This window comes from Varroa jacobsoni, unplaced genomic scaffold (assembly GCF_002532875.2).
Source record: "Varroa jacobsoni isolate VJ856 unplaced genomic scaffold, vjacob_1.0 scaffold_1468, whole genome shotgun sequence".
Lineage (NCBI taxonomy): Eukaryota > Metazoa > Arthropoda > Arachnida > Mesostigmata > Varroidae > Varroa > Varroa jacobsoni.
The window spans coordinates 47,211-72,725 of NW_019214370.1; the positions used below are offsets into that span (position 1 = coordinate 47,211).

A 25,515-nucleotide genomic window follows, 5' to 3' on the forward strand; every position below is an offset into this window, starting at 1 on the left:
AAATTTCAAATTTTTACCAAAAGTAAAGATGCATTTCATACGTCGAAGCTTTTCAGGAAATCAAGGCCCGCATGTCTAAATATGTTAATAAAAAGAACGAAATTATTCGATTGAGAAAACGCTTCGACATAGCTTACAGTAATGATTAAATATTTCACATTTTACGTTCGATTCTGCCGAAACTGCTTCGCACGCCGGGCTACTACAAAGCGTATTTGCCCAATCTCGAATTTAGACATGTTTTGTACTCAAACGCATCCGCCTTTGGTCTGTATCAATCGGCTGGCCTAACACAGTTTATCTTCCTCCAAACAGTTCATATTTTCGCGGTTCAACGCGGAGCGATCTATGACAATCCTCTAGCAGATTCGTTGCTCATTCTTTTGGAAACCGAATCCCCAATTCTATGTAGGCTAGTTCAGCCGACGTCGTGTGCTTTCCTGTTAACTGTCACCTTCAACATGCCGTGATTAGTTTCTCACGGGCGGAATGCCAAACTGATTCAGTGCAGGCATTGGAACTCATGCAAGTCAGACGCGTGGCGATTGTTGATAATTGGCGATTCAGTGCGCCCGTGTTCGCACCCGTACACTAGACCCGTACATTCTTAAATGATGTGTTAGCTATATTTACGGAAATAGCTCCGTTGACGAAAACTCTATAAATATTTATCGTAATAGGTATGTATGCAAGGTGTTTTGCATTGATTCGATTCTCCACTTCATAAACAGCTGACTGTACCGGCTGAGAAGGACAGCTTCCACTACTGTTTGGAGTCTAATACCCGTTTAACGAAATTAGAAAGATTTTATCTGCGTTCTAAGTCCCGAATTCTTGCCGATCAACTAATGTCTCGCGTACTGACTCAACCTACTTCAGTTTCTGCGTTTTTATTTGCTGCTTGTAACTTGCACACGAGAGCTAAATCGAAATATTAAAATTAGCGAACTCCCTGGACAGTGCTGAACTAGTTGAGCGCGCCCGGTGCGACGGCCTTAGTACTCGAAATTATAAACAGGCGGCGAGTGCTGGTTCTGCTATAATTGCCATAAGAATCGCCGTCTTTAGTAAACGTGTGAGTCAGTTGTACTGTGGAGCTCTCGCTGTGTGGTGGACCAAAGAGCTGTGTGTAATATAAACGTATAAAGACTTAACGATTTCAAAGAGTTAAGTGCGTGTTCATCTTTTTGTCAGCTTGAACTTCCATGTCCTCCGGGGCTTGATTAAGGTACCCAGTGCATCAATAATCATAACACTGCGGCCGTTGCCATGATGTAGTCATTGTTTTCGTCCTAATATATAATACCTTCTGTATCTTTAAGGTTAAAGCATCACTATTTCGTATAAGATTGTATATTTGTTAATAGCATAGATGATTCTGTGACTCACAGCAAACCTGTAGCTTCGCACACCTGTTAGATACACAGACATCTCTGTCAAATGGATTTGCGCGGTTTGTGTTTGTCGAAAAAGGGGCTCACTGTACCTTACCTCAATCATTTGTGAGCCAGAACAACTTTCTATGATAGTTTTAAGCTTTTTTAGGTTAGTAAAAAGTAGGTGGCATTAATTATATGGATTTTGTCAACGCCATAATTGTCTATCAATCTAGATCAGTTTAATAGTTCGGTTACTCTTGCTTTGCAAAATGCGGTAATGCATTAGAAAAATTCTTTTGCGGAAGTGTAGTGAATATTTTACGATTGCGACGTAATGTGAACTTCAATAAACTGCGAAGGTCGCTGCAAGGAACTCTTGGGACATGATAGGTCGTGGGCAATCACAGACTGTAGGGACACTATTGATACAAAACCGTTTCAGCTTTCGAAAGTTAGCGGATGTTTCATTTATTAGAAGCGGCCAGTAAGATATAGCTTCTCCAATTTTATTTCGCTAAAGCTTTTACAACTACAAGTTGTGTCTGCATCTGGGAAAATATTTAGGGATATTTACATTTCTTTTGTTGAAATCAATAGCGGGTTTATTTCGCTTGAATAATAACGATTGTTGTCGTGAGATACATTTTGCCGCAAAGCATTACTAAAACACTTTGTGATTGATACACTTTGTGCATTAACCTTTCAATCAGGTTATTGCATCACTCGCTCGACTGATACAGTCGCATGTGTTTTTGCACAGTGTGATAAGCACTACAAAGTTAGAAGAACATAATAATTGCAGCGCCGATTAACTTTTTCCAGAATCCAATGAGTGAACAATGAGTGCGCATTTAAAATTGCCCCTTTTGTAGATCACTAGCAGCGTCTTTTACGTATGTTTATGTATAGATGGGTACGCAGATTATTACTATTCATGGCAGGTTTTTCAACATAAAAGAAAACACCTAACTGAGAAATGGATCAGAGTTTTTCACAGTGTGAGAACAGTAAAGCGACGGTTAAAGACCATCTAAGCAAATTTATTGCTGCTTGCCAACTAGCAGTATTCCGATAATCCACGCGTGTTGTCTTGCCGTTGCTATTAGCCACACCAACCTCAGATTATTGGGATGTACTAAGAACATGAGCTGTTCTAAGCGAGTAGGAATTACTGAAATGTCATCCAGGTTCCGGGTGTTTCGCATCACATACCGCTGCTTCAATGACATCTATTCGGAGTAGATCTCTTTATTAAGCGTGCACCGCGTTTGTTCCGCTGACTTTTATAGTTCTTAATCGGCGCAGCCACAGACAAGGTGTGTATGTGTATACATTTCAGCCTTAGTAATTTAGTCTGTGAGCATTTGAGCTTCAGTGAGTCTATGAGCATTAATGTGTGACCGTAAAAATGTCTATTTACGTAGGATTGGAATATCTTTTTCCGCCTGCCATATCATATATATTTTTTTTTAATCATCAAAAAATCGACTGCCGATTTGCAGTGTCAGCTCTTCATCATAATGGACTTTTGGAATTTAATAGATGAGGCAATAGAAAACCTTCGGGCCCGAAAATGTCGCCCGGATGTGGACAATATCTTGGGCATCCTCATTAAAAAAAAATGTCTAATTACAAAAGACGGCCTTGAACATACCCTCGAGCAGTTGGAGATCCAAAACAAAATTTACCGTTACAAATTCAAAGGTCAGTTGTCCTAGCATTATCAAAGTAATTTTTTTCAAAATTAGTTCACTAAAATCATTTATTTGCTAAACCAGTAAAGTAAGCCAGAGACGCATCAATAACTATACTTAGCATAGTCATTTAAATTTTAGCGAGTATTTAATAATAATCTATATGATTCGCGATTTTCAAAGTCTCATTCACTTCAAATTTAAAATCAGTTCTATAGGATCTTAAAAAAACAAGCGAGTTGTCCTGATTGCATCCATACACGATGAAACAAAGCAAAAAATATAAGTAGGTCTAGAAAAATACAGGTGTATTTTTTCTAATATAATTTCGGAACATCATTTAGAAGAAGTTTAAGTGTAACGTCCGTTTGTCGCAGGGCGTATAAGCTATCGCCAGACGGCCCAAATGACTGCGCGCCATAGCGGGAAGCTCGACGAACACGGATCATGCGATAACGCCGGTTCATACAGCTCGGACACTGAGGAGGATTCTCAACCCGTCAAGAACGGATCTGGTGCAGAGTTAACCATCGGCGAGGTTCCTATTTTTACGCACCATGTATCCAACATTTCCTTATGTCCATGAAATATAATGTTCTCTAAAAATATGTTGGAATGGTTATATCGGTTGAACTGCGGAAATAATGCATGACTATTTGTATGCAATAAATTTTACAAATGATTGCTTAGATAAAGCCGGTTACGCAAGGCAAATATGTCTGAACACTGCACTATCGATGAATCTTTTTATAAGCATTCCATCATACCCCTACCATCACTTATTAAAACCAATAATTTCCATTTCGTTTCTTGCAGGACACGTGCGGACGTACGGTTTCAGATCAAGTGACCATCGAAGATCGTCTCAAAGGTTTAACGCAACTAAGTTCGGCGGTGGGCACAAGCTCTGATTCAGATTCGCCGCAAGAGCGTCATAAATCAGCGAAAAAGAGATCAGCTGAGAAGAGCGAAATTAAGAGTTTCGAAGAGACCAAGGCACTTTCCAACTTGAAACGCAATGCATCTACAAACGACATGGCCCGAGTAAGCGGCCGTAAGCGCATAAAAAAGTCCCATGGGCCTGATTTTCAGACAGACATTTTACACATCGACTGCAAGCTACAACTCAGTACGTGCGCTATCTGTCAAAATAAAGACCATGACCGACACCTGCTGCAGTGCTCTGCCTGCAAAGTTTACGGTGAGAAATTTTTTAGCAATTTGGCTGCTGATGATAGCATTATGACTCAACAAACCTGAATTCAACAAAAGTTGTGGAGGAAATTGGCCCCTGGTGGTCCCGTCTGTTAGTTTAAACTAGTTTTGTCATACTTTAATTGAATCAAATGTTAAATTTCATTTTAATAGAGATTGAGACAAACTCATTGCATTACTGAATTCCGTGAATACTGTGATAATGATGACTATTTTCTCTGCTCTTACTATGCTACAGTGTTCGTGTACATTTTTTAGTTCACGCTTCTTGTCTGCAGTTAACCGAGCGATCAATCCTGAAGATTTCTGCAAACAAACAGTTTTTCTGTCTTCGCTGTAAGCCATGCAAATACTGCCATATCGCCCTCGAAACAATTCAAGGTCTGAATGATTCAGCCAATTCGCTAACGAAAATCATCGAAGGAAACGACGTTGTATATTGTTCTCATTGTTACTCGGTGTTTCATCTCAACTGCATCCGGCCAGCACTAAACAGCAAACCCAAAGGAACGCCTTGGATGTGTAGAAGATGCACGTATGAGATGAACAAAAGACATCGAGCAAAAGGTTAACTTTTTATTTACACTGGAAACAACATTAACCTAGAACACAGAGAGGAGACTGCAGTTTTTATATGAACAAAAGTATATATCTATATATGAAAAACCGTGGAGGGAAATAAACGTAAAATATAGTTGGCTCTCATGTTTTGACACCATTTACTTTCAGTCGCCATTATGCCAATGAGCTATAATAATATTAGGTGTGTGTAAGTAGATCTGAGGTCCTAGTTATGTAACGAACAATTTTAATGTGGCGACCTTTGACCACTACTTGTTTTGTAATAAGTCGTTTCAATAATTTGTTACAGAAAGTATATTTCCCACAGCGACGGAAACGGAGGCGGTTACCAACGAAATGTCATCTTCAGCTATCAAGGCCAATTTGAAGTTAGAACGGGAGAAACAGCGACGAGATTCGAAACCTCGAGATTTGAAAACCGATAGTGATGGCTCACTTTTGCAGACGAGTGACATAAACACCAGGTCAACCCAAGGTAGCCGCTCAGCTCAGATCAATCGGCAAAATTGTGACACCTGCTCAAGTGCCATGGATATTCAGGATAACGTTCAAGTGCCAACAATAGATAGAACCAGTGAAAAATTTGGCATTAATGGTTGCATGGACAGTAATAATAACGATAACGGTAAATGTGAGGTCGCGTCGTCTCTGAAGACAGAGAAGTGTAGTGGCAAAAAGCAAAGCGTGGGTTTGAAAAAGGTTTTCGTTAACGATAAGGACTCTGAGTTGCGAAAGAAACTACTGGAAAGCATGCTACCATCGCCAGGCAGCATCAACAAAAAGGTGGCCGGTAGCATAGATAACAATAACAACAAAACGAGTAAGGTCGACGAGGATCAGGTTGATCGGGATGCGCCATGGCAGCAAGCTGTTTCTGAAAGCAGTGAATCGACTTGCACCATCAAAACCGAAGTTCCCCTGCCCGACTCACTTAGGTAAGCTATTAGGCCTACTAGCTTGGGAAGAAACGACGAATTTATATTCTTTAGTTTGATGTATGCTCATTTTTCTAATAATGTTTCTAAGGACACAATATATGTATAGAAATATCTGAATACTGAAGCGGACAGTGTCAATGTATTTTATAATCATAGAAAAGAAACCACTGAACATGAAGTTTTTCGTTTAATATCTCCATTGACTCATTAAACACTTCCTTTTGGTATATTGTCAGTCCAAAAGCTTAAATAATATATATGGTTGAATATTAAATCAGTTTTATTCTTTTAATCTGTAGTGCGGTTTCAATTTTTAAATTTACCGGTCACGATTTCACAGGTTCAATAACAATCTTCGGTGTGCTGATCAACCTCCTATTGTTTCTGAAAACCTACACGCCTTTACCCCAAGTATCTCACCGGTAGCTGGTAGTTCGCTTGGGAAGAGCGAAAAATCTTTCGTAAGTCTGCCAGTTTACTTTGATATCAACAGCAACGATATAGGAGATCATGCTACCTCTATGACCACACCCTTACCGTTGCGGACTGTAACTCCTTCGATTGGCTCACCTCACTCATCGATAGGATCAGACACCGACAAACCTATAAATACGGGGACTTTGGCACAATTTGCGATTGACTATCCAGACGTGTCAGCATGGAGTGCTGTAAAGGTGGCTGACTTCTTTTCTGACATAGGATATGTAAATGAAGCGAAGGTCTTCGTTGAGCAGGTATGTTTAAATTAAATATTATATTTGTGGTTAGCGATTTTAGGAAAGAGTTCCTACTCAGTTGTTCATAAAGGTAGCAAGTATATAAAACGTGTGTTTAAGGGGATGTTTTTGTGTTTTAGTTGGGTACTGGAAATACTTTGCGTATACATCCAAGTTTTCACATAAACATTATGGTTACAAGAGGCAATGTGCAATTTTGACTTTAGGAAATACGGGCTGCTATTACAGCACAAGGACATCAATGTTCTGCCAAAAAATACGCGAGTGAATAAATGTTATACCTATTTAGCTAATTTTTGTTTGATGTTTTAGGAAATTGATGGAGCTTCTTTACTACTTCTCCAGCGTACCGATGTTCTGAGCATCCTCGGTTTAAAGCTGGGTCCAGCTTTGAAAATGTTTCGCCACATCCATAGTTTACAAGATGCGGCGGCTTCCTACTAGGCCACAATTAGATATCTTGTATAGGCTTATTATTCTATTCAAGTCAGTTTTTTTTAGCTGCCGTTAAGGTGCAACAGAAAAAAACAGTTACCTAAGAGCTTTATATAACTAAATATTATACGAAATGTTATAATTTTCGATGGAACAACACGAAAGTTTCCCTTACAAAATCTCTTATAGGGAAGGGCAATTATGTAAGATTACTGTAACACTTGAATTGGTATAAAGCTTGCTTGATTAAACCCAGCAAGAACATGTTTATATATAGGTAAAGATGCTTGCTATGGCAAACATTTTTATCGACAACTATACAAGAAAAGAGTTGCAATGAGTACTTGAGTGAATATTTTTGGCCGTCGTAAAACCTTAAGTGTGTGGGCGGTTTCATGCATAGTGCCACTGCCCGCTAAAATGGTGATATCTGTCGTGATTATTAGCACCTATAGAACGAGCATAAGAATCTCATTCAACACCATCTCGTTTTTGGCAGACGTTCTTGATGTGCATAGCACTCGTTCAATGATGTGCATATTTTGCTATACATCCTTCATATACATGTTTGTATGATACTGAACACATGCTATTAACTCTGAAAAAAAAATAGAAAGAAGGAGGAAATTTAGCTTCCACACATTCAGGAGTCGAAGAAAAGTTACGAGAAAGAAAGATCGTCGGCAGTACTCTTAATTACTTGGATTTAAAAATTAATTTTTACCTTTTGTTATCCTCCCTTGTCAAGAAAAACGATATGACAGAACATACAATACATGCCAAAATATAGCATGGGTTAATTACTACTACCAGCTAAGGAGTAGCTGCTTGAATATAAGACAGCTCGTCCACGGATATGCTCTGTTTGACACAGCTTATCGACTAAACCACACGGGTCACAGTGTAGGGTGATACTCTCATCAGACAAAAACGCTAAAGAAGATACGCATTTGGAGGGGTTACCGAATTGCTTTGAAGGGAAACTACTGCCTCAACCCGATGAAACCAGACGTTGGGTGATTCCGATCAAAGACGGCACGTGATGCTGCGCATCTGTTAGCGTACTCGCAAGTGAGACAACGGCTTGTTGTAACATATGTTGTATTCTTTGTGACTGACTAAAAATACCCAAACTGTGCATAGGATATTTCAAATCTACGCGAAATCACCATTATTAGGTACTTCGTGTTATGAATAGCACACGATAACTGCCATTAGCCAAATGTCATTTCCAATCAAGAGCAAATATCTACGTCTATTTGTTATAAACATAAACTGTATATTATTAGTAGAAGTAACCTTAACAGAGAGAATAAGACAACCATAAAAGGCCGTGGCGCTAGCTCCTATTGTGCGATACGAGAGAACCGTTATTATACGCGGCACATTTATTATTATTACATGATATATGAACTCGTTGGTAAACTCGCGCACGTTATGAATGAAAAAGACAAAGAATGAAGCCCGCCGACAGAATCGGTGGAAGAAAACATTTTTGTGCAATTATTGTTAATAAAGTATTTTTGGAGATCATTTGCAAAAATCTTTGATGCGTGTGTTTTTTGCAATTTCAAAATTTCAAAGCTCTCACAAAGTTTCATCTGGCGTCAATCTCGTGACAATTTGGGCCTTCACATTTCAAAAATAGGATCCTTACGTTCAAGGAATAACTTCAAGCCGTAAATATTTGGAACAAACGAGATAATGCCAGACTCTCCGAACTGCTTTTTGAAGCCGATGTGGCGTAACATTTTTGTTATCCATGTGAGAATGATTTCGCCGTATTACTTCGTATACCCTGCATAGCCTAACCCCAAGCTAATTTCATGGTCGTTATTACCTAGCAATTTTTATTTTCATTGAAATTTCTTTGATGTTGCTTAATATTCTTTTTTCAACGACATGATAGACATTATCACCATATCTACGACGAATTTCTTGTAATAATTATTTCCACCACTAATTGGTAGTGGTCAGTCTATATTTGCTGTTAGTCTAACCCTGTATTTATTGCAGCTTAGTAAATAATAATTATTTCCCACCACTACCAATATCAGCCTACATTCGCTGTTAGTCTAACCCTGTATTATTATAGCTTAGTAAAAATTCAAGTCAGTGTACAGAACAGTGCCTATTATATTTATTCACCATTATTTTTTTCAATATATGTATTGATATACACATTGCACAAGCACAGGATCACCCCTCCCTCGCTAATAAGAACCCAACCTATGAATCGATCAACCAATCAATCCAATGCAGATCTATGCAAATAATAGTAAATTTCATTATCACAATTCATCTGTTCATTCATCAGTATCAATCAGTCAATTATCATTATGTCTCCGCACTGTGTTCGTTCTCCCCACGCGTCTGTTCACGATATCGTATCTTTCACTTTTACACACTGACATAAAAAGCAACATACAAATACACCCATTCTTCCTTCTGACCACCTTTTTCCTGTCTGCCTCTGTCTACATTTCTGGGTTTTCTGATCTCGAAAAATGTTTTCTAATATACCGTTTCCTTCATTCTCAACTGATTCCCCATGAATAAATCGCCGTTCAACAGCATTTTTATCATGTATGCAAATATGCTTCAGCAGAGTGTGTATTTTTTTTCTCTCCCCATCCCCTTTGTTTCGTTCACTCTATTCGCCTGTGCAGTTCGTCACACACAGACGTAAAACTATCAGTCATGTGGCGTTGTTTGTGGAACTTGATGGCCGAGGAGGTCGCAGGAGGTGTACCGAAGTTGTTCAATTATTGCTGTAAATACTAAATTATAATAAATCAACTAGTGTATGTGTGTGGGTGTGTGTATGTACGTCTGTGTATGTGTATAGTGTATGTGTATGTGTGTAGGTGTGCATTTAGGTACTAAAATAGGCAACGAAATAGAAATTCAACGATAGCGCGAGTTTTTATCAAGCTAGTTATGTTATAGCTTTTTTGTTTTAATGTCGAATCTTACAATTGTACGTACTATATACAAAAAGTAAGAAACGTGATTTTTTGATCGTCACTACGAATTACTAGTTTTTGTTTGCTGTTTCTTGGGGCTGTACAACAAGCATGCTTTGCTTACAGACATAATTTTGTTACGTTTTCTAGTTGTACATAGACAAACGAAACCGCGAAGAAGACAGATATGCTTTTCAATTGATTCTATCGTTACATAGAACTGTTGCAAAAACCTACTATACTTTTAATGCATGACTTGGATCGGTCATATTAAAACATCTACTGGAAATAAGGTTTTCTTCATTCTTGCTCCTTTATGCTTAATAGTTAGATGCAATTGACACGGTGGGACAGTTACACGCTGACCCACAAGCGATAACAAATTGTATTAATATCGTTTTGTGCATTTACCCAAGCGACTGTTTACTGCTTAAGAAATTTCGGGAGCTCAACACTTTGCGTTATTTGCACCCAGTAAAGTCATCGGTGATCACCTGTGGCTTAATTCAAGCTTTGTTTTTGTTAATATCCGCACTATTGATGTTAGCGTTAATAGTAATAATAATAATTTGGCTGTGTGCACTAGAGGCAACTAAAGAACATTTAACTCTTTTGACCTCACGTGACGCTTCGTCTAACATAAAACAATTTCCGCATTTCTGTAAATTCGCCATTAAAAATTTCTGATTAACAGTGAATTTTGCCAGAAGCACAAACTCAGTGTACATGCTGTTATTTTCCTTACGCGGGAATAAATGCACCCGCCATTTTTAATACGATTATAGCTCATATATTCATCCACCCATTACATGCTTCTAATCAGCACTGTTTCTTATTTATATGTACATGCCTACCACATGTACGTTTGGTTGTATGTTTACTTGTCTGCGTTTTTTATGCACGTGTTTATAGGTTACAAGGAAAATGGATTCTTGAAATACGATGGCTCACAAAACGCAAAAATACATTTACCTGTAACCTAACAAATCGTCATTTTTAGCTTTCTTGATTCTCTAACTCTCCCCACTTCCTCAAGGTCATTTTTACTTCTCACCTACGAATACGCTCGTTTACAGACGACATATAGCTCTTACCCTGCCAATTTTTGAGCCGCTTTTTGGCCCGTTTTTCTAACTACAGACATTTATTATGTACCTAACTTCCCTGTGAATTTTTGGCAATCGCCATTAACCGGTGCTGCGTACTGTTGCCGATATGAGACCTTAACGTCGCATCACGTAAGGTCAACTAGCATCGACTCATCGTCCGGCCGTGAAAGTGTGCTGCTACTTTCGGTCGAGGAGTCGCGATCACCACCTATCATCTGGCTATGTCTGGAAGGGAGCGGTGTATGATGCTGCTGGCTCGCAGATTCGGGCTTCTCAGATTGGTTGGACGTCTGAACAGGCCGCAAGTGATGATGGGCGAGATGTTGGGGCGGCCTTTGCAGCGGATGGCCTAGCAAGCGACAACATTGTTGAAGAATCTGAAGAGGTGATGGTGCACACGGAAGGATATACGATGATGGAGTGCACAGCGAATGCACCCAATCGAAGACACCCTGAAAAGCATTGAAAAGGATTTTTCAGGTAAACACGCGGCACTATTAGTAATATTAAGCATCATGCTATTCAAGTTCTAGGTAGAAAATTTTATGTATATACGAAAGCACTGATTAAATTTTGACTGGTTGCTTGCGGCTTCATGAATCCGTTCGACCGATAAAAACGTGGTCCATGAGGGATTTTATTCGTGGACATGCATTTTTTGGACTCTTCTGCCTCTTTAAATACTTGTACTGTAGGGATTTGTGGCCCGATGTACTTCGCTACGCCACCTGACTAATGTATCGCTGAGTCTGTCTCCTCGTCTGTCTACTATCCAGTCCACAATTAAATACTTACACATAGGCTGAGACTACCAAGACCAAGCGATTGCCTGTCGTGATTTCTTTGCACTTATCTAACGAAGGTACTTTTGTCGACTGTTTTCAATGTCCCGTAATTAAGTGTGTGTGAAAATAATGGATTGAATATAAGTTTGGAGAAAATAATGGGGTTTTCGCTTTTAGGCATTTCGGTCACTTCTTTGGTGTTAGTCGCAGCGTTTTATCCTGCGGAGGAGCAGCGCGTAGATCCCTTTACCAACTAACTGTCATCTTCATATCCAATAATATATTACATATATATATATAGATGACAACAAAACATCCTGCTGAAAAATAGCCTGGTTCTTTGTACGAAAGGTTTGCGTATATATTGTAGTAAGTTGAATCATTGTATCAGTCTAAATGAATGTTAGAATCTAAACTTTGGTTAGCAAAAAATTAAATTTAAAAGCTTTGAAATCAATATGTTTTATTGTATCGTCGATCGTAAGCATATATTCGCGTCGATTAATTCTTTTACAGAATTGTTGTGTATAATGAATGGTTATTTGAAAAACATGCGTTTTGTTTTAATTAACTACGTTCTACTCTATTTAGTCAAGTTGTATAAAATAACAACGTGGTCTATTATTTTTGGGAGCTACTCTACACATAACCATATATATCGCTAGGTAACTAACCTGAGCTTGCTGCACAGCTTCGATACGAAGATTTTTCTTATTGTTCTCTGCTGCCTGATCTTCTTCCACGGCTACATCATCCGAAGGCTGGTCTTGTTTCTGTGGTGGCTGGTCCTGTTCTAGTGCTTGCACTTCAGGCACTTCTGCCTTCTTCTGTTCAGTGTCTCCTACCACCTCTTGCGCTTGTTCAACCTCGCAATCTTGCATCGGAGTGCCGTCTCCATGAATAATCTGATCGCCTTTCTCTAGAGCCTGAGCAGTCCTTGCTCGCTCAGAGTGATCTTCCACCGAAACGATTTGCGGTTCATGCTTCAAACAAGAAGCCTTTGGTAGCATAAAGACGGCATCCAACGTAAATAATGGATGATATTTAAGATCCACGAGTCTTTGAACTCGGTCGCCAGAATCGGAGGTCATAAGGGGTCCACTATGGGAGGTGTTTTCAACCACCGTGGAACGATGTGACGTCGACGTTTCGGAAACCGACCATGAAGGTGGTGTCGATCGACAATAGAAAACAATGGCTCGAACAACAAATGATGGGCATGTTTTGTTCCACATCATTGAAAGGCCAGTTCGCTCTTTGCTGTATGGCGATAACAATAAAAACGACAGCATCAAACTAGATATTTATGCCATGAACAACTGTGAGAGCTTCTTAGAATCGATAATCATAATGATTCTATTTGGAATGGGTATATATGCTAAATCACTATGTAAAATGCATTCTACAGAAAGAACCCTTTAAGTCTAATAAAAATGTCAATGGTTTTTTCAGTTCTCGATGCTCAACTGCTCAATGATCAGAGAACTACAAGGGCATGTTTACAACAGGGATATAATATAGTACCAATCAAATAAAATAACCCAATGTTAATTGCTCGCACCGATACCGATTGAACCTATGCGTGTAACAGAAATTTACCAACTTACATGCTCTGAAGAACGTAGTTGAAATCTGAAAACGGATGAGATCACACGAAAACAGGGACAAACACAAAATTATTATAGATAATGTTTACTACAAAATCACAGACGTATATACATAAGCTTCTGAAGTAACAAATACTATAGCTATAACATAATGTATGTTGCACGTCCATATGTTCTTAATACGTATGGGAAGAAAATAATCCTTGTCTATTGCTATTTTAACATTAGGAATATTGACTTTGGTGTAATTGGCACAAATACGTGAACGCATAACACACAGAGAATAACTTTAAAGTAATGCTATCCTTTTGGAGAACCGCCTAAGTTTAGTACTTTGCATGGTGATCCTATGTGTTCAACTATTTTATTTTATTTTTTCTTATAGAAACACATCTAGTAATGCTCGTTTTAGAAAGTATCGAAAACAGGTTCAGACAATCTTTACTGAACAGCAAAATTCTCATTAAAGTCTTATAAAAAACTCAAAATTTTACCCGCACGTTTGTGTGAATTATTTTTCTATAAACTATCCTTTATTATTCAAAAAGAGAAATAATAGAAGAATCCGTAATATAAAAAGCATAAAGTTATCCTCTAAAACGTGATATTCTCACTCGTCTCGATACAATTGCCTGACTGAATCAACACCCTTTAGCTGTGAAGACGTATACATTCTTTCATTACATTTTGTTATGCTTTAAAATGTCCGGCAACGCAAATCCGACATTTTTAAATTTATTAATATCTTCGCTGCTTCAAGTTGTCTTTCATGAAAGTTTCTTTTTTCTTGTTACAGCTACAAGCTGTTATATGTAGGGTCGTATTTGTGACAAGAATCTTACCGCACAACTCTTCGTTGGCAGTGGCCGGATGGAGTTTATCGAATATTGCATCCAAGCTAGCATGGTCCGACGATATGGACCGAGGGAAGAATTTCCATCGGGGCGTTCGACCCCATTCTACCAGTCCCACCTGTGCAGACGGATTCATTCCAGTTCTTCGTAAGGCTAGTAAACGTATGGCTTTCTTGAGCGCATCTAGAATACAGGCAGGTGAGCCGTCGACGAACTGTCCACATGGCTGACCCGTTTCTGTGCTACTGTCTACAATAAACACCTATCAAAAAAGAAAACAATGACAAGTTCGACGTTAACGACAAATCTAGCAACTATTGTTCGAAAAAGTGGCATGTAACATAATTTAGATCAACATAATTTATTAAATGACGTGACTGCTTTGCATAGAGAAAAGCACGCGATGATATCCGCTAATCCATCTGGGCTTAGACACATATGTGTAATAAATCAGACGGAAATCACCGGCCTATATGGAAATATTATAATATGTGTCCATAATAATAGTTACCCCCAATGTTTTTTCTCTAAATGACTAAAGCATTTACCTTTTTGAGTACAGATGCATACTTTTTAATTCAATGTTAATTTGAAATTTATTTGAGGTTCAGCTTGTCGAGGGCTCACTACTCCTTGATTAGGCAAACGGCTATTACTCAAATAATACAGCAAACGAACTTTACCTAATGACATGTTACATAATCCAATACTATCGCATTCGATTTGCATCAATACTACGCACATTGAGATAACTAGAATATGTACCTTTTTAGAAGCTTTATACACAAAATTTCCACTCGTACCCACAGAATCCAACATGCCGGATCTCCCACTTAAGAACATTATCCATCGCCACCTAGTTAAGTGTTACCTGTATACGACTAGTCCTATAAATGTGCCATTAATTTTTGTTACTTACGAGCTTCTCTTGGCAGTTAATTGGCAACAGTGTCAACCTATCCCGATAAAGGACACTAGCGGTGCTTAATCCATCTGTCTTTCTGTTGCCCCCATCGCCTTCACCGAGGCGCTGCTCCCAGTCATCGCAAGCGTTCTTGCGTAACATCCGAATCGCTTTCTCACGGCTAGTTCCGCTGCGATCAGTTGACCCCTCCGCCGTTGACGCTGTCGACCCAGGCGTAGAGACTGTTTGCTGGCCCCCTTGGGCTGTCTGTCGAGGCTGCAGTCCACTCTGCAGAATGACCTCTGACGTTGCCATCGGCGTGCTGCCGCGACTGCTGCTGTCGGCGCTGCAGTTCCTTCCGTTTTCCGCATCCACATCATCACCTTCACCGGCAGATAATATTGTGGTTTTCACAGCGGAGCAGTTTGCTTGCAGCATCATGCTGGTTTTTCTGTGAGCGCTTGCTGTAGCTGCTGCGATGCGGGAGGAGATTTGAGTAGATGTTCTATCGGCCGGCAACTTCAAAACCGCACAGTTCGTCACTGTTTTCGCAGTCTTCGAAGCTGCTGCAAAACGGTTACTTTCCGCGTGTTTTACGCTACTTTCTTTTCTGATATGTTGCCGTTTTTGCTCATGACAGTCGTCATTGTGTGCCTTGTGCACACTTGCCACGTGAATATTGTGTTGATTAGACTGGTGCTGATATTGTTTGTTTCTGCTCTGAATCGTTTTTTCACGAATTCCTTGCGGACTATTTAGCTTCTGATCTTTGTGGTCCTGACTCGTTGAGCTTCGGTTTCGTTGTTGTGCTCGCGATTGCCCCTGCACTTGCTGCTGTTGTTGTTCTAAGCGGTGCTTTAAGGCGTTTCCTGTTTTCGGCGACTCCAGTCGAAACTTACCACCTTGCTCCTGGTCTGTCTGCAGCACTGTTTGTTTGTGATCGTGATGGTTCGGTTGACTTCTTTGCTGTTTCCGTCGCACTCGCGCCACCTGTTCCTTCAACTTACTCGCGTCGTTCAGTACTGAGCTCCCGTCCTGTTCTAGCTGGGGCCTATCATTATCACCGTTGCGCTGTTCGAGTTTCTTCTGCTGCAATCGGCCAGTGGTGCTGTTACTGTCGTTATTATTCTGGCCCCCTCTCCCTTGATGCTGTCGTGTTAGCTGCTCGTCTACCCGTTCGTCGTCGTAGTGGTAGTTGTTACGGTGATGCTGCTGCTGCTGCTGCGGCTGATTGTTGAGAGGCTGTTGCTGTAGCTGTTGCTGCGTTTGCGTCTGCGAAGTTTGTTGTTGACTCACCATCACAGCAACTCTAGCCAGTTTCGAACTCGGCGACCCACCTCCCTCATTGGTAAGCCTCTTCATCGCGGCGGACGACAGCTCGACAACGGCAGTGAGCGACAGCACCAGCCCGCCGTAGAGACCGCCATCATCATCAGTTGCGTCTTCGTTAAGAAACAGACTGCGCCGCACCGAACCGCCTCTAACTGCTTTTGTTCGTACGAGCAAAAATCGATATTTAAATAGGGCGTGTGCGCGATACCCAACTTAGTCGCACGTCTCTTACGCCTAGTGGTGACCGAAACAACCCAGCTTCCCGGATGCACTCGAGCCGTATTGTACAGCCCGTATTGCAATGTCGTTTACTGACATGCATAAAGGTAACCACAAAGAAATCAGTGGCTGACACACCGCGAGCTCTCACTATACTTGGCCAACATATGACCCAGTAATAGCACTTCACTCGTGATCGTTGTTTACTCAAAAATATCGTGTCACTTTCGTCTAACACATCACCGGTTAGGCATCATCACATACATTTACGAACAGCATATGTAACCGTGACAACCAATCGCGTTCATATATGCGCACGCTATACACAAAACCCGAACAGACTGTTTCTAATGATTCTCAATATTTGTATGTGTGTATATTTAAGTATATGTCGAAATTGAACAAAATCAGACGCAATTAAGTCTTTGAATAAGCGTTTGGATCTGCGTCACAACAAATGAGACGTCGTTTCACTCTACACTTGACCAAAAGTGCTGGTCAAAAAGGCGATCTTTAATTTCCTCTCTCCTATTATAGACACAGTAATCATGTGTGTATATTAAATAGACGAACGGCGTGGATATAAAGTTATACCGCAGCCACTAAAACGCTGCTGTCGCTATCTGTCTAAAGGTTTGATGCTGTTCACACACAGCAGCAGTGACTGCACCTATCTTTGACGCCGCGTCTACAGGAGGGGCGACTGAATATCGCTGATATCCACACATTAAGCTCGAGCTCTTCGAGAACATCTAAGAGCCCTCAAAGAATGAAAGGTTCGACAACTAATGCAGCGGTACACAGGGGCCTCACTTAGCTGGAACAGACAATTGCTTGTTCTAAGCACTGCCGTTGAATGAGAAACTCGCCCCAATAGAGACCAGATACCCACAACAACAATGACATCAACATCAGCTTGACCAAAACATCAGCACATTTTCCCTCTCTGTCATACGTCACTGGGCTCAGCAACGAACTGCAGGAATCCTCATTGGTCGGTAGTAGGTGTTAGGCGAACCTTAGCTCACGGTAAGCTGCCAAACAGGAAATACGATTTTCCGAGAATAACACCGCGTACCATATCCCACCGTGCCGCTGAAACCCTTCAAGCAACGAGGCAATGCGTACACACCAAATGGAGGGAGCAGCTGCGAGGGGTCCGGCGAGCAGGTCTAACGAACCCGGACGATACTTCGAAAGGACTAGTAAACAATGGCCGGTTATCGATGGATTCGCATTGGGATGTGTCGTCTTTTTTCGTTACGCTTTTCCGTGGAAAGACTGTTGCGTGAAACGCCGCCGAATTTCGAGACTTTCTGATTATGTATTGAGAAAGCTTAAAAAAACTGGGTAGTTGAACTACGCTCCGATCAGCTGATTCGGTATTATGCTACGTTCGCCTTCTGCCCGTCCCCATTATACGCTAGCGCGGCAATGGCTACCAGCGAACGGTTCGTTTGTACTCGGCCATAAGCGGCAATACAAGGATGAAAGTTGATGGCGTGCGTGCTACTGTGTTGACGCTCTTGCAACGTCCAGCTAAACAGACTGCTCCGCCTTAATCGCTCTAGTTGAGGTGGTGGGGCCAGTATATTCTACGGCATCGATTGGCTAACGACGGTTCCGTCTGCCTATGTTCTTTCATAGAAGAGTTAGCATCATGCACGAAATTACTGGGGGATCCGCGCGGGAGATCCGTCAAAGCAGTGTCCGTTATTTTCTCCTGTCTCCTCTATCCAAGTAGAAGTTAGAAGAAAGACACGCAAATTACAGCTAGCAGTAATAGTAGCTGCACTAGAACTACGAACCATTTCTCGCTGTCGCGCTTGTTGTTGTTCAGATAATACTTTCTAATTATGTAGAGAAGACACCGGCATTGAACGCCTGTCCCGCCGTTGGCGCTGCTATTGCTATCGTGCTGACGGAGTGTCGCGAAAAGAGCCTTTCTTCTGGTGTCGCATTTTCTCGCGTTCTATTAAGCTCGTACGACAGGAAATCACGTCGCGATTGAACGATCGGTCTAGTGTGATAACGGTAAGTCGACTCGCCGTTGTAGCTCTTTAAAATCTTCGCTCTGTCCGGGTAACTACAGACAGACCCAGCCGTCTTGCTAGAAAAAATGGTGTATCGGACGAGCGCGCCCAGGGTTGCGTTGGCGCTAACGTTAAGCACTACAAGCGAGTTGGCCAGCCAACGAGCGACTGTGAACGAAAAGAGCACAAGATAGATTTTGTGCGTTTCAATAATTCCGTATAACTATACGAGCGTTGAATCCATGAGGTAGAGTAAAAGGATACATGTAGGGCGAAAGAATATAAATATGTAAGAAGAACTACAGGGATCAACCGAATATCCTTGTGAGACGATCGTGTGAAATCGTAAAGCCTAAATAGACAAGACTAGCAGTGAGACAGTTGATGGTATCAGCGAAGATCCGAGTACAGTGCACGGATGGAAATATTTCAAACGACCAGAAATTTTAGTGTCATTTATTAGGAGAACATTTACAGTGACAGTGCATCGGTTTCGGACAGGTGTCGTTGCCGTGTCGGATTGTAAGGAATGTGTGTGACATGTAGAGAAAACTTATAAGAAAAGCTTTAAAGGGTTTAAGTCGCTGTCCAGAGCCCACTTCTGTTTTTGGTGCTGCTGACCCCATGTTTCAAGGATTACGCTGTGTCCTTTCACGGTTCGCGTATAGCTATATGAGTTAACGCACCTACGTGTTGAGAGTTTCGCCTACTTAGTAGAGCAGTCGTATCAGGTTGCGTGTCATTTAGCTATCGCTCCAAATATCTCTATTGGCCCCGGCTAGTTCTTACCTAATATGAATTCTCGCTTCGTTTCTTCTATTCATTCTAACAGAGAATGGGAGAATGATATGATAAACGCGCAGCTGATTGACGCATGTAAAAACTGACACTTATTTGCGTCGAAATCTCATACCGTGTTGAAAAGGCTGGCTGAAGTTCATTGTCGTTAATAGCTCTGTGCGTGCATTGCCATTCCTAGTAACGGCCTAGATGCTCCTGAAATCATTAGCACCTGCTCTTGTTTTCTAATACTTGTGGTAGCCGGACAGCTCAAACAAGGCGACTTATACATATGAGTGACTGCCCTGCATACGTCCGTGAGCCAAGAACGTCTGGAAACTGACAACAACAGCAGCAGCTATAGCACTCAGTGAGTGCACAATAAGTTTTTATCTGTCCGAGTCACCTGCTTGCGAAGCCGGCGCGATTCGACGGAACCCTTTTGCATAGTATCGCTTACAAAGGTAAGGTGTATACAGGACCCCTTACCTACGCAGTAGTTAATAGCCTTGAAATGTTTAGAGAATGTTCGAGCCCCACCAATCTACATTTCATGTTCACCAACCTGTCAAACCATTCTAGAACATAACTGTACCTAAGCACCGTGAGGGCTAATTAAGAAAACTCCAGTCTATTCGATAGAGTTTGTAATGTGTTGTGGTGTATTTTGCATGCTGACTAGCTGGTACGACCAAATGGCTTACGGCAGTATACTAAATGACTTGTTTATACTAGCGTGGTAAAATGATCATTAATGAATGATACTCTGGCGGAACGGCAGGAACGCTCGGTAGCGGTCGGTAACCAAACAGGCTTGAACTATGATTGATACGGTCAGTTCGAGATTACCATAATGGGCAACGCAGTATAGAGCGAGTGCCGTTGCATTACTTTAGTCAATACTAGTTGTAGGATGCTGACGAAAAAAGCACATAAGAGAGCTCATCACTTTAAGGTGACAGTCCTACCTTGGACTGACGCATTATCGTGTCGTATAGTACAGCTAATTTGTATAGACAATCACTAAAATGATTGAAATCGATGGCCGTTTGTCAGCCGTATGTGATAAGGATATTTTCGACTAAGAGCTTTGATGATTATTGAGATTAAACGGATATGAACATTTGTTTCTGTATTCTGTATATGAGTAGAACAGATGTGATTTATTAGAAAAAAAGGAGAAAAACATTATATTAATTCCCAAAATTACTATTAAAAAATTGAATGTAACAACAAAGGAATCAATAATTCTAGCTACAATAGCAAATCGAGCCCTAATTCTTAAATCATAGTGAAAATAACAGCATAACGTGTGTCATGCAAAACAATATCAATAGAACTAGCTGAAAGTACCCCAGTAATTTATCCTATGGTAAATAAAAAAAATGCTGAGGATCAAATCAACAAAAAAAAAAGAGTTAGACGCTAAACTACCTGTCTAACAAACAAATATACTAAAGTTTTCAAGGGGGCGTAGAACATAAAGATGTGGCAAAATGTTACATGCAACACTAACACAGTATAATCGATAACGAGTACGTGGGTGCAATGCATTCATAGAGCGGATATCTGCAATTCTAATAGACAGCTGCCATGTGCCTGTAAATGCTTGTCTCCTGTGAGCGCTTCCTTGAAAATGAGCCATGTATTAGCTGTGAACGGGCATTTATAGAAGTCGGAAACTATTAAAAGATAAGACCATGTCCATAAGCAGTATGACAACATCTTTCTTCAAAGCTTTTTTTAATGAAGTATTTAGTATTCGGTTGGTTTTTGCTAGTCAAGTTTTGATAATACATGTTCTGCTAAGTTCGGAAGGTTCTACTACTAAGTTCAAATGAGCAATGAGCCGAAATGTTGTTGTATGCACTAATTGTCTGTAATCCGATTTTAGATAATCTACATATGTGGGATACTGAGTATTTCGTCCTATATTGCCGAGCAGGTTCGCATCGTTGACATCTGTCTATTCAACAGGGTGAACTTTATTTCTTAGCTGCAGGGGTATTCGCCGGGCCATATCTGATGCGGGGGTACCTGTAAATAACGGCGAAAAATGACAATGGTAAAGGGTAATCAATGTGAGAAGGAATTGCAATGCAAAAATTCGTTTTTCTACATCTACGTGTATCTACAAAGTGTATTGTACGGGTACTTGCCATCAGCTGTAAAATTTTAGAAGTATGCCGCAGTACGGTTTCTAAGTACTGTAGAGTCAGAAATGGTTGGCGTAAGCCGAACTTTCACCTTGAATTTACGCAAATAAATAATTATACTGTTGTTTCCAGTTTGGATAACTTTAACAACGCTCTTGGCCTATCAGATTCATATTAGGTCAGTATAAAATACATAGGTTGAAAACCTTTAATAGAGCAGTTGAAGACTGTTTTGGTAAGAGAACAGCTTGTTTTTTTGTTATTATTTACCCGTTATACATTGTAACCGCATATACGATAGCATGCATGACAACAATACGCTTGAGTGCCATATCATTCAATTTCAAGCACACTTTTATATAAAATAATACTTTGCAATACTGCAATTGGATATCGTAGATAGGGCGGAGCCTTACTTAACGGCCAGGTCAGTGGTGTGTATATTAGTCTAATGAAAAAAGTCCCTGATTATTTCGAATGGCAGGAAAGTTCACAAAAACTAATTACGTTGTATCAAAAATAATAATCATTGTATCAAACATTGTTTGCGAAGACCCCCAGAGCCTATTTGGAATGAGCGGGCATTGTATGGAAAGGTTGCGTGCACCGAATGCGACATATTGTGAAGGAAATCATTTTTTTGTACGTTTTAAGTATTCTGTTGCTTGTATCAACTGTATGCTGATCAGGGAGCTCTACATGATGGTTGTATATTAAAGAATTTTAAAATTAAGATAAATTATTAAGATTAAATTATTAATATTAGACTTGTATTATCCTTAACCTGCATTGACACGATTGCTTTCGCCGAATATTGTATAACGAAATGTCACCGGTGCTCTAATAGTTAAGATTATGCTATAACTAAATAAGTAGCACCAAAAGTAGATCTATATTATCAGATGGTCTTCGTTTAGATTAATACAACTCCCGCAAAAAATAGACGCTGCCAGCTGTATAGAGTGAAAGCTAATTTAATTCCATCATGTCTATGTATTTAGCGGTCAAGGACACTATCACTAACGTATGCAAAAGCTTAATAAAAGCTTTTTTTATCATGAGTTGTTGTATTATTATTGCACAGCAGTTTCTTATAAAACATCTAGAAGATAACCAGTTAGTACGAGGGCTGATTCATAAAATTTCTCTACGGTATTTTTTTCAAAAAATGCTCTCTGAGTAGGTATTTATCGATGTACGGCCAAATCCTGTTATTGCCTCGCTAAGGCATAAACAGACACTTTTTTTTTGTAAGTAGTAGATCCGGATGTGTGAATGACTGCTCTCCTTCGTTAGTGGATGTACAAGTAATTTAGTTAATAGCATGAATAAAGAGGCCAGTAGTAGGCGTATTATTTGGTAATTAAATAGACAATAAAGATGTGCGCACTAAACCAATTAGAGGGAATAGGTTTTCAATTTAAGACATGATTACAGTCAGTTTAGTCATATAATTTCGCTTGTGATTTAAGCCTCATTAAATATTTTAAGATTTATTTAGTAACGATAAAATGCATGCGTCCACTTTCTGTCATCGTAGGAAGCCCGTGATAGTGTCGGAATCGATTTGCTAAGTCTTTTCTTTTTGTATTTATTCAGGCATAATGTTGCGAGGAAAAGGTTGATATTCAACCAAACCAACTTCCTGATTTTGACACCTGCTGACAGAGAGGCTCATGTACTCGATTGATTGTTTAAGTCGATAGCCTTCTTCGATGCTTGACATCATATACATACATACGGTATGAGGATTTAGTTATTGTGAATTGCCTAGAGCGTTATTGTCACAGCCGCATAGGCTACAACTTACACCTCATCCCGCCTATTACCCTCGTATAATCTTCTGAGTGTCCAAGTCATCAAAAATCTGGCCGATATCAATGTACTAGTCTGATAAACTGTCAAAGAAACTCACTTTTACAGACGAGCGGTAATCATCTATAGCTCTTTTGAACAGCGCCATCATTCCAGCTACGCAAACCCAGTAAATCTAATAATAATGCTATGACAGTGAGCGCGACGGCACCAAGCGTTGAGGCTAGCAGCAGCAGTAAGAGCAGCAGAAAATATTGGTAATGCTACTTTCACAGCAAGACTGCGTCCACAGGTACTTTAACCCGTTCCTCTCCCTACGGGTTCTCCTGCTCATGAGTCGTTGTCGAGAGTTCCAGAAAGCAAAGCGGCGCTTTCGGGTCGTTATTTAAAGCCAGCTATTGCTGGACACGGGAAGACGATACTCTGCCTCCGCGTATCCGACGATTAACGACCATATCTCCTGTTTGTACTCTAAGCGACTGCAGTCTACGCCAACGTCGTTCGGAATTACCGCTTTCGTGGGTGTCATTTGTTGATCTTTACAACGAACAAGTTCGTTGCTTCGGCGATAGGTCATTGTCGTTAATGTCACAGGTGCTATTACAGTTGCTGTTGTTGTTTCTGTCTGTTGTTTTAGATATTGTCAAATCGATAGCATTGCGGCGTTTGTCGGATAAGGTAACACCACGTGGGAATTTCAGCTGATGCAAGAAGAGTTCGCTGTGCCGAGATCAGCGAGCAGCGCTATCCCAAAGATTGTACATGAAGGTTTCTGAAGGGCAGACGTGATTAGACCTGGAAAAAGCGTCCATTTCAATGAATGACTGTTGTCGACTACATCAGATAAAACTAGCTAATTACTGCCATGATAGGGCAGATATAAATGATCATATCTTTTTTTTTAGTTTATAAAAAAAACCGAGTCAAACGGCTGTTAAATAAAATTTACAAAACTCGCGGGTACGTCTGAAGCTAAAATATTTGGCAACTACGACGTTTGCCACGGCTGAAATCATTTTCTTTGTATTACTTGCATGGCTTTTTGGAAAGGCCATAGCAAATATCCCTAAGGCCAAACACGCCTTAGAGAGAATCGCCTGAGTTCGAAAGGTGGTAAATAATACAGCTCCATTTATACATTGTTACTTTGCACTAGAAATTAATACGGGCCACCTATTATAGTATGCTCATGGAGGGCAAAGATCGGTTAATTGTCAGATACGAGCTTTATAAGCACGTGTTTAATTCGAAGTGAGTTAATTTATACGATTTTACGATTGCATTTCCTGTAGGTAAAGGAAGACCTGGAAGTCAGACTCGATTGTGAAATGCTGTAAGATAGGCAGTCTGAGGGAACAATCCTATCAAATTGTAAGGGTAGTCAATCAAATGAGAAAATCTGTGAGTGTATATTTTAATTCGGTGCCATCGAAAATTCACACAACGGCAGGATATGTATGTGTTCATGCCAATAGACTACGATTTAGTTAAGAAGAAATTTGAAATGACACTCTCACTATACTCTTGTAGGCACAACAGTGATGGGACCCAAACGAACATTCTCAGTGAATTCATTTCCAAGGAAAAACTCATGCATGAGTTCTGTGAAAATTGGGTCTCCATCCTCAAACATTTTATTATGCGTTAAGCGAATAAACTTCGTACACCGTATTATACTTCGAAACAGGACGGCGTGCTGTACAAAACAGTGCGTTTATTCTTTGCAATTTTTCATTCTGATAAGTAATCAACACACTTAATATAATTGACCATGTGTTTTAGACACGGCATTCTAGCAGAATATAACCAAAACATTAATAAGCACTTAGTCTTCTGCCGTTTGGATCTGGTAGGAGAACTAAGCCTTGCAAGAATGGCGCTGTACTATAATTTGGCATAGAATAAACACAGATAGACAGAAAGCCTTATCGACTCACTACAGTCACACCACAGCAAACAACAAGCGAGGTCCAGT

At 40.3% G+C, this 25,515-nt stretch overlaps 3 protein-coding genes and 1 long non-coding RNA gene across 7 annotated transcripts in view; 2 read left to right on the top strand and 2 right to left on the bottom strand.

The window, feature by feature from the left end:
* The first annotated feature begins 344 nt into the window (after positions 1-344).
* LOC111270370 (uncharacterized) lies at positions 345-8,525 on the top strand. 4 transcript variants are annotated; one of them, XM_022850552.2, is made up of 9 exons: positions 345-1,228; positions 2,567-2,695; positions 2,882-3,083; positions 3,451-3,611; positions 3,890-4,274; positions 4,547-4,855; positions 5,160-5,805; positions 6,149-6,542; positions 6,858-8,525. In XM_022850552.2, the coding sequence occupies exons 3-9, from the start codon at positions 2,900-2,902 to the stop codon at positions 6,987-6,989; spliced, it is 2,211 nt and encodes a 736-aa protein (XP_022706287.1). In that variant the 5' UTR covers positions 345-1,228; positions 2,567-2,695; positions 2,882-2,899; the 3' UTR covers positions 6,990-8,525. The 4 variants fall into 4 exon arrangements, with proteins under 4 accessions (XP_022706287.1, XP_022706288.1, XP_022706286.1 ...); XM_022850553.2 differs by having other exon boundaries at positions 345-680; XM_022850551.2 differs by lacking the exon at positions 2,567-2,695 and having other exon boundaries at positions 346-1,228.
* A 573-nt stretch (positions 8,526-9,098) lies between these two features.
* LOC111270369 (uncharacterized) lies at positions 9,099-18,125 on the bottom strand. The gene is made up of 5 exons (XM_022850550.2): positions 15,221-18,125; positions 14,290-14,563; positions 13,448-13,472; positions 12,515-13,100; positions 9,099-11,507 (listed from the first exon to the last, which is right to left on the bottom strand). The coding sequence occupies exons 1-5, from the start codon at positions 16,565-16,567 to the stop codon at positions 11,181-11,183; spliced, it is 2,559 nt and encodes an 852-aa protein (XP_022706285.1). The 5' UTR covers positions 16,568-18,125; the 3' UTR covers positions 9,099-11,180.
* Positions 18,126-19,467: 1,342 nt separating this feature from the next.
* LOC111270372 (membralin) overlaps positions 19,468-25,515 on the top strand; it is a 72,891-nt gene continuing 66,843 nt past the window's right edge. The window contains exon 1 of the mRNA XM_022850557.2: positions 19,468-20,033. The gene's annotated coding sequence lies outside the window, so the exon portion shown is untranslated. The remainder of the gene's footprint in view (positions 20,034-25,515) is intronic.
* On the bottom strand, positions 21,277-24,170 carry LOC111270375 (uncharacterized). The gene is made up of 2 exons (XR_002686279.2): positions 23,641-24,170; positions 21,277-21,606 (listed from the first exon to the last, which is right to left on the bottom strand). It is a non-coding gene; the product is annotated as an uncharacterized LOC111270375 (long non-coding RNA).

What these genes read in the sequence shown, in the direction of transcription:
- LOC111270370 (XM_022850552.2), top strand. Translation starts at nt 2,900, where the DNA reads ATGGACTTTTGGAATTTAATAGATGAGGCAATAGAAAACCTTCGGGCC. An exon ending in CTCTGCCTGCAAAGTTTACG is followed by an intron (nt 4,275 to 4,546) that starts GTGAGAAATTTT and finishes TACATTTTTTAG; the next exon opens with TTCACGCTTCTTGTCTGCAG. An exon ending in CAAAAGACATCGAGCAAAAG is followed by an intron (nt 4,856 to 5,159) that starts GTTAACTTTTTA and finishes AATTTGTTACAG; the next exon opens with AAAGTATATTTCCCACAGCG.
- LOC111270369 (XM_022850550.2), bottom strand. Translation starts at nt 16,567, where the DNA reads ATGAAGAGGCTTACCAATGAGGGAGGTGGGTCGCCGAGTTCGAAACTG. An exon ending in TGCCAACGAAGAGTTGTGCG is followed by an intron (nt 13,473 to 14,289) that starts GTAAGATTCTTG and finishes ATCCGTTTTCAG; the next exon opens with ATTTCAACTACGTTCTTCAG. An exon ending in AACTACGTTCTTCAGAGCAT is followed by an intron (nt 13,101 to 13,447) that starts GTAAGTTGGTAA and finishes ATCGCCATACAG; the next exon opens with CAAAGAGCGAACTGGCCTTT.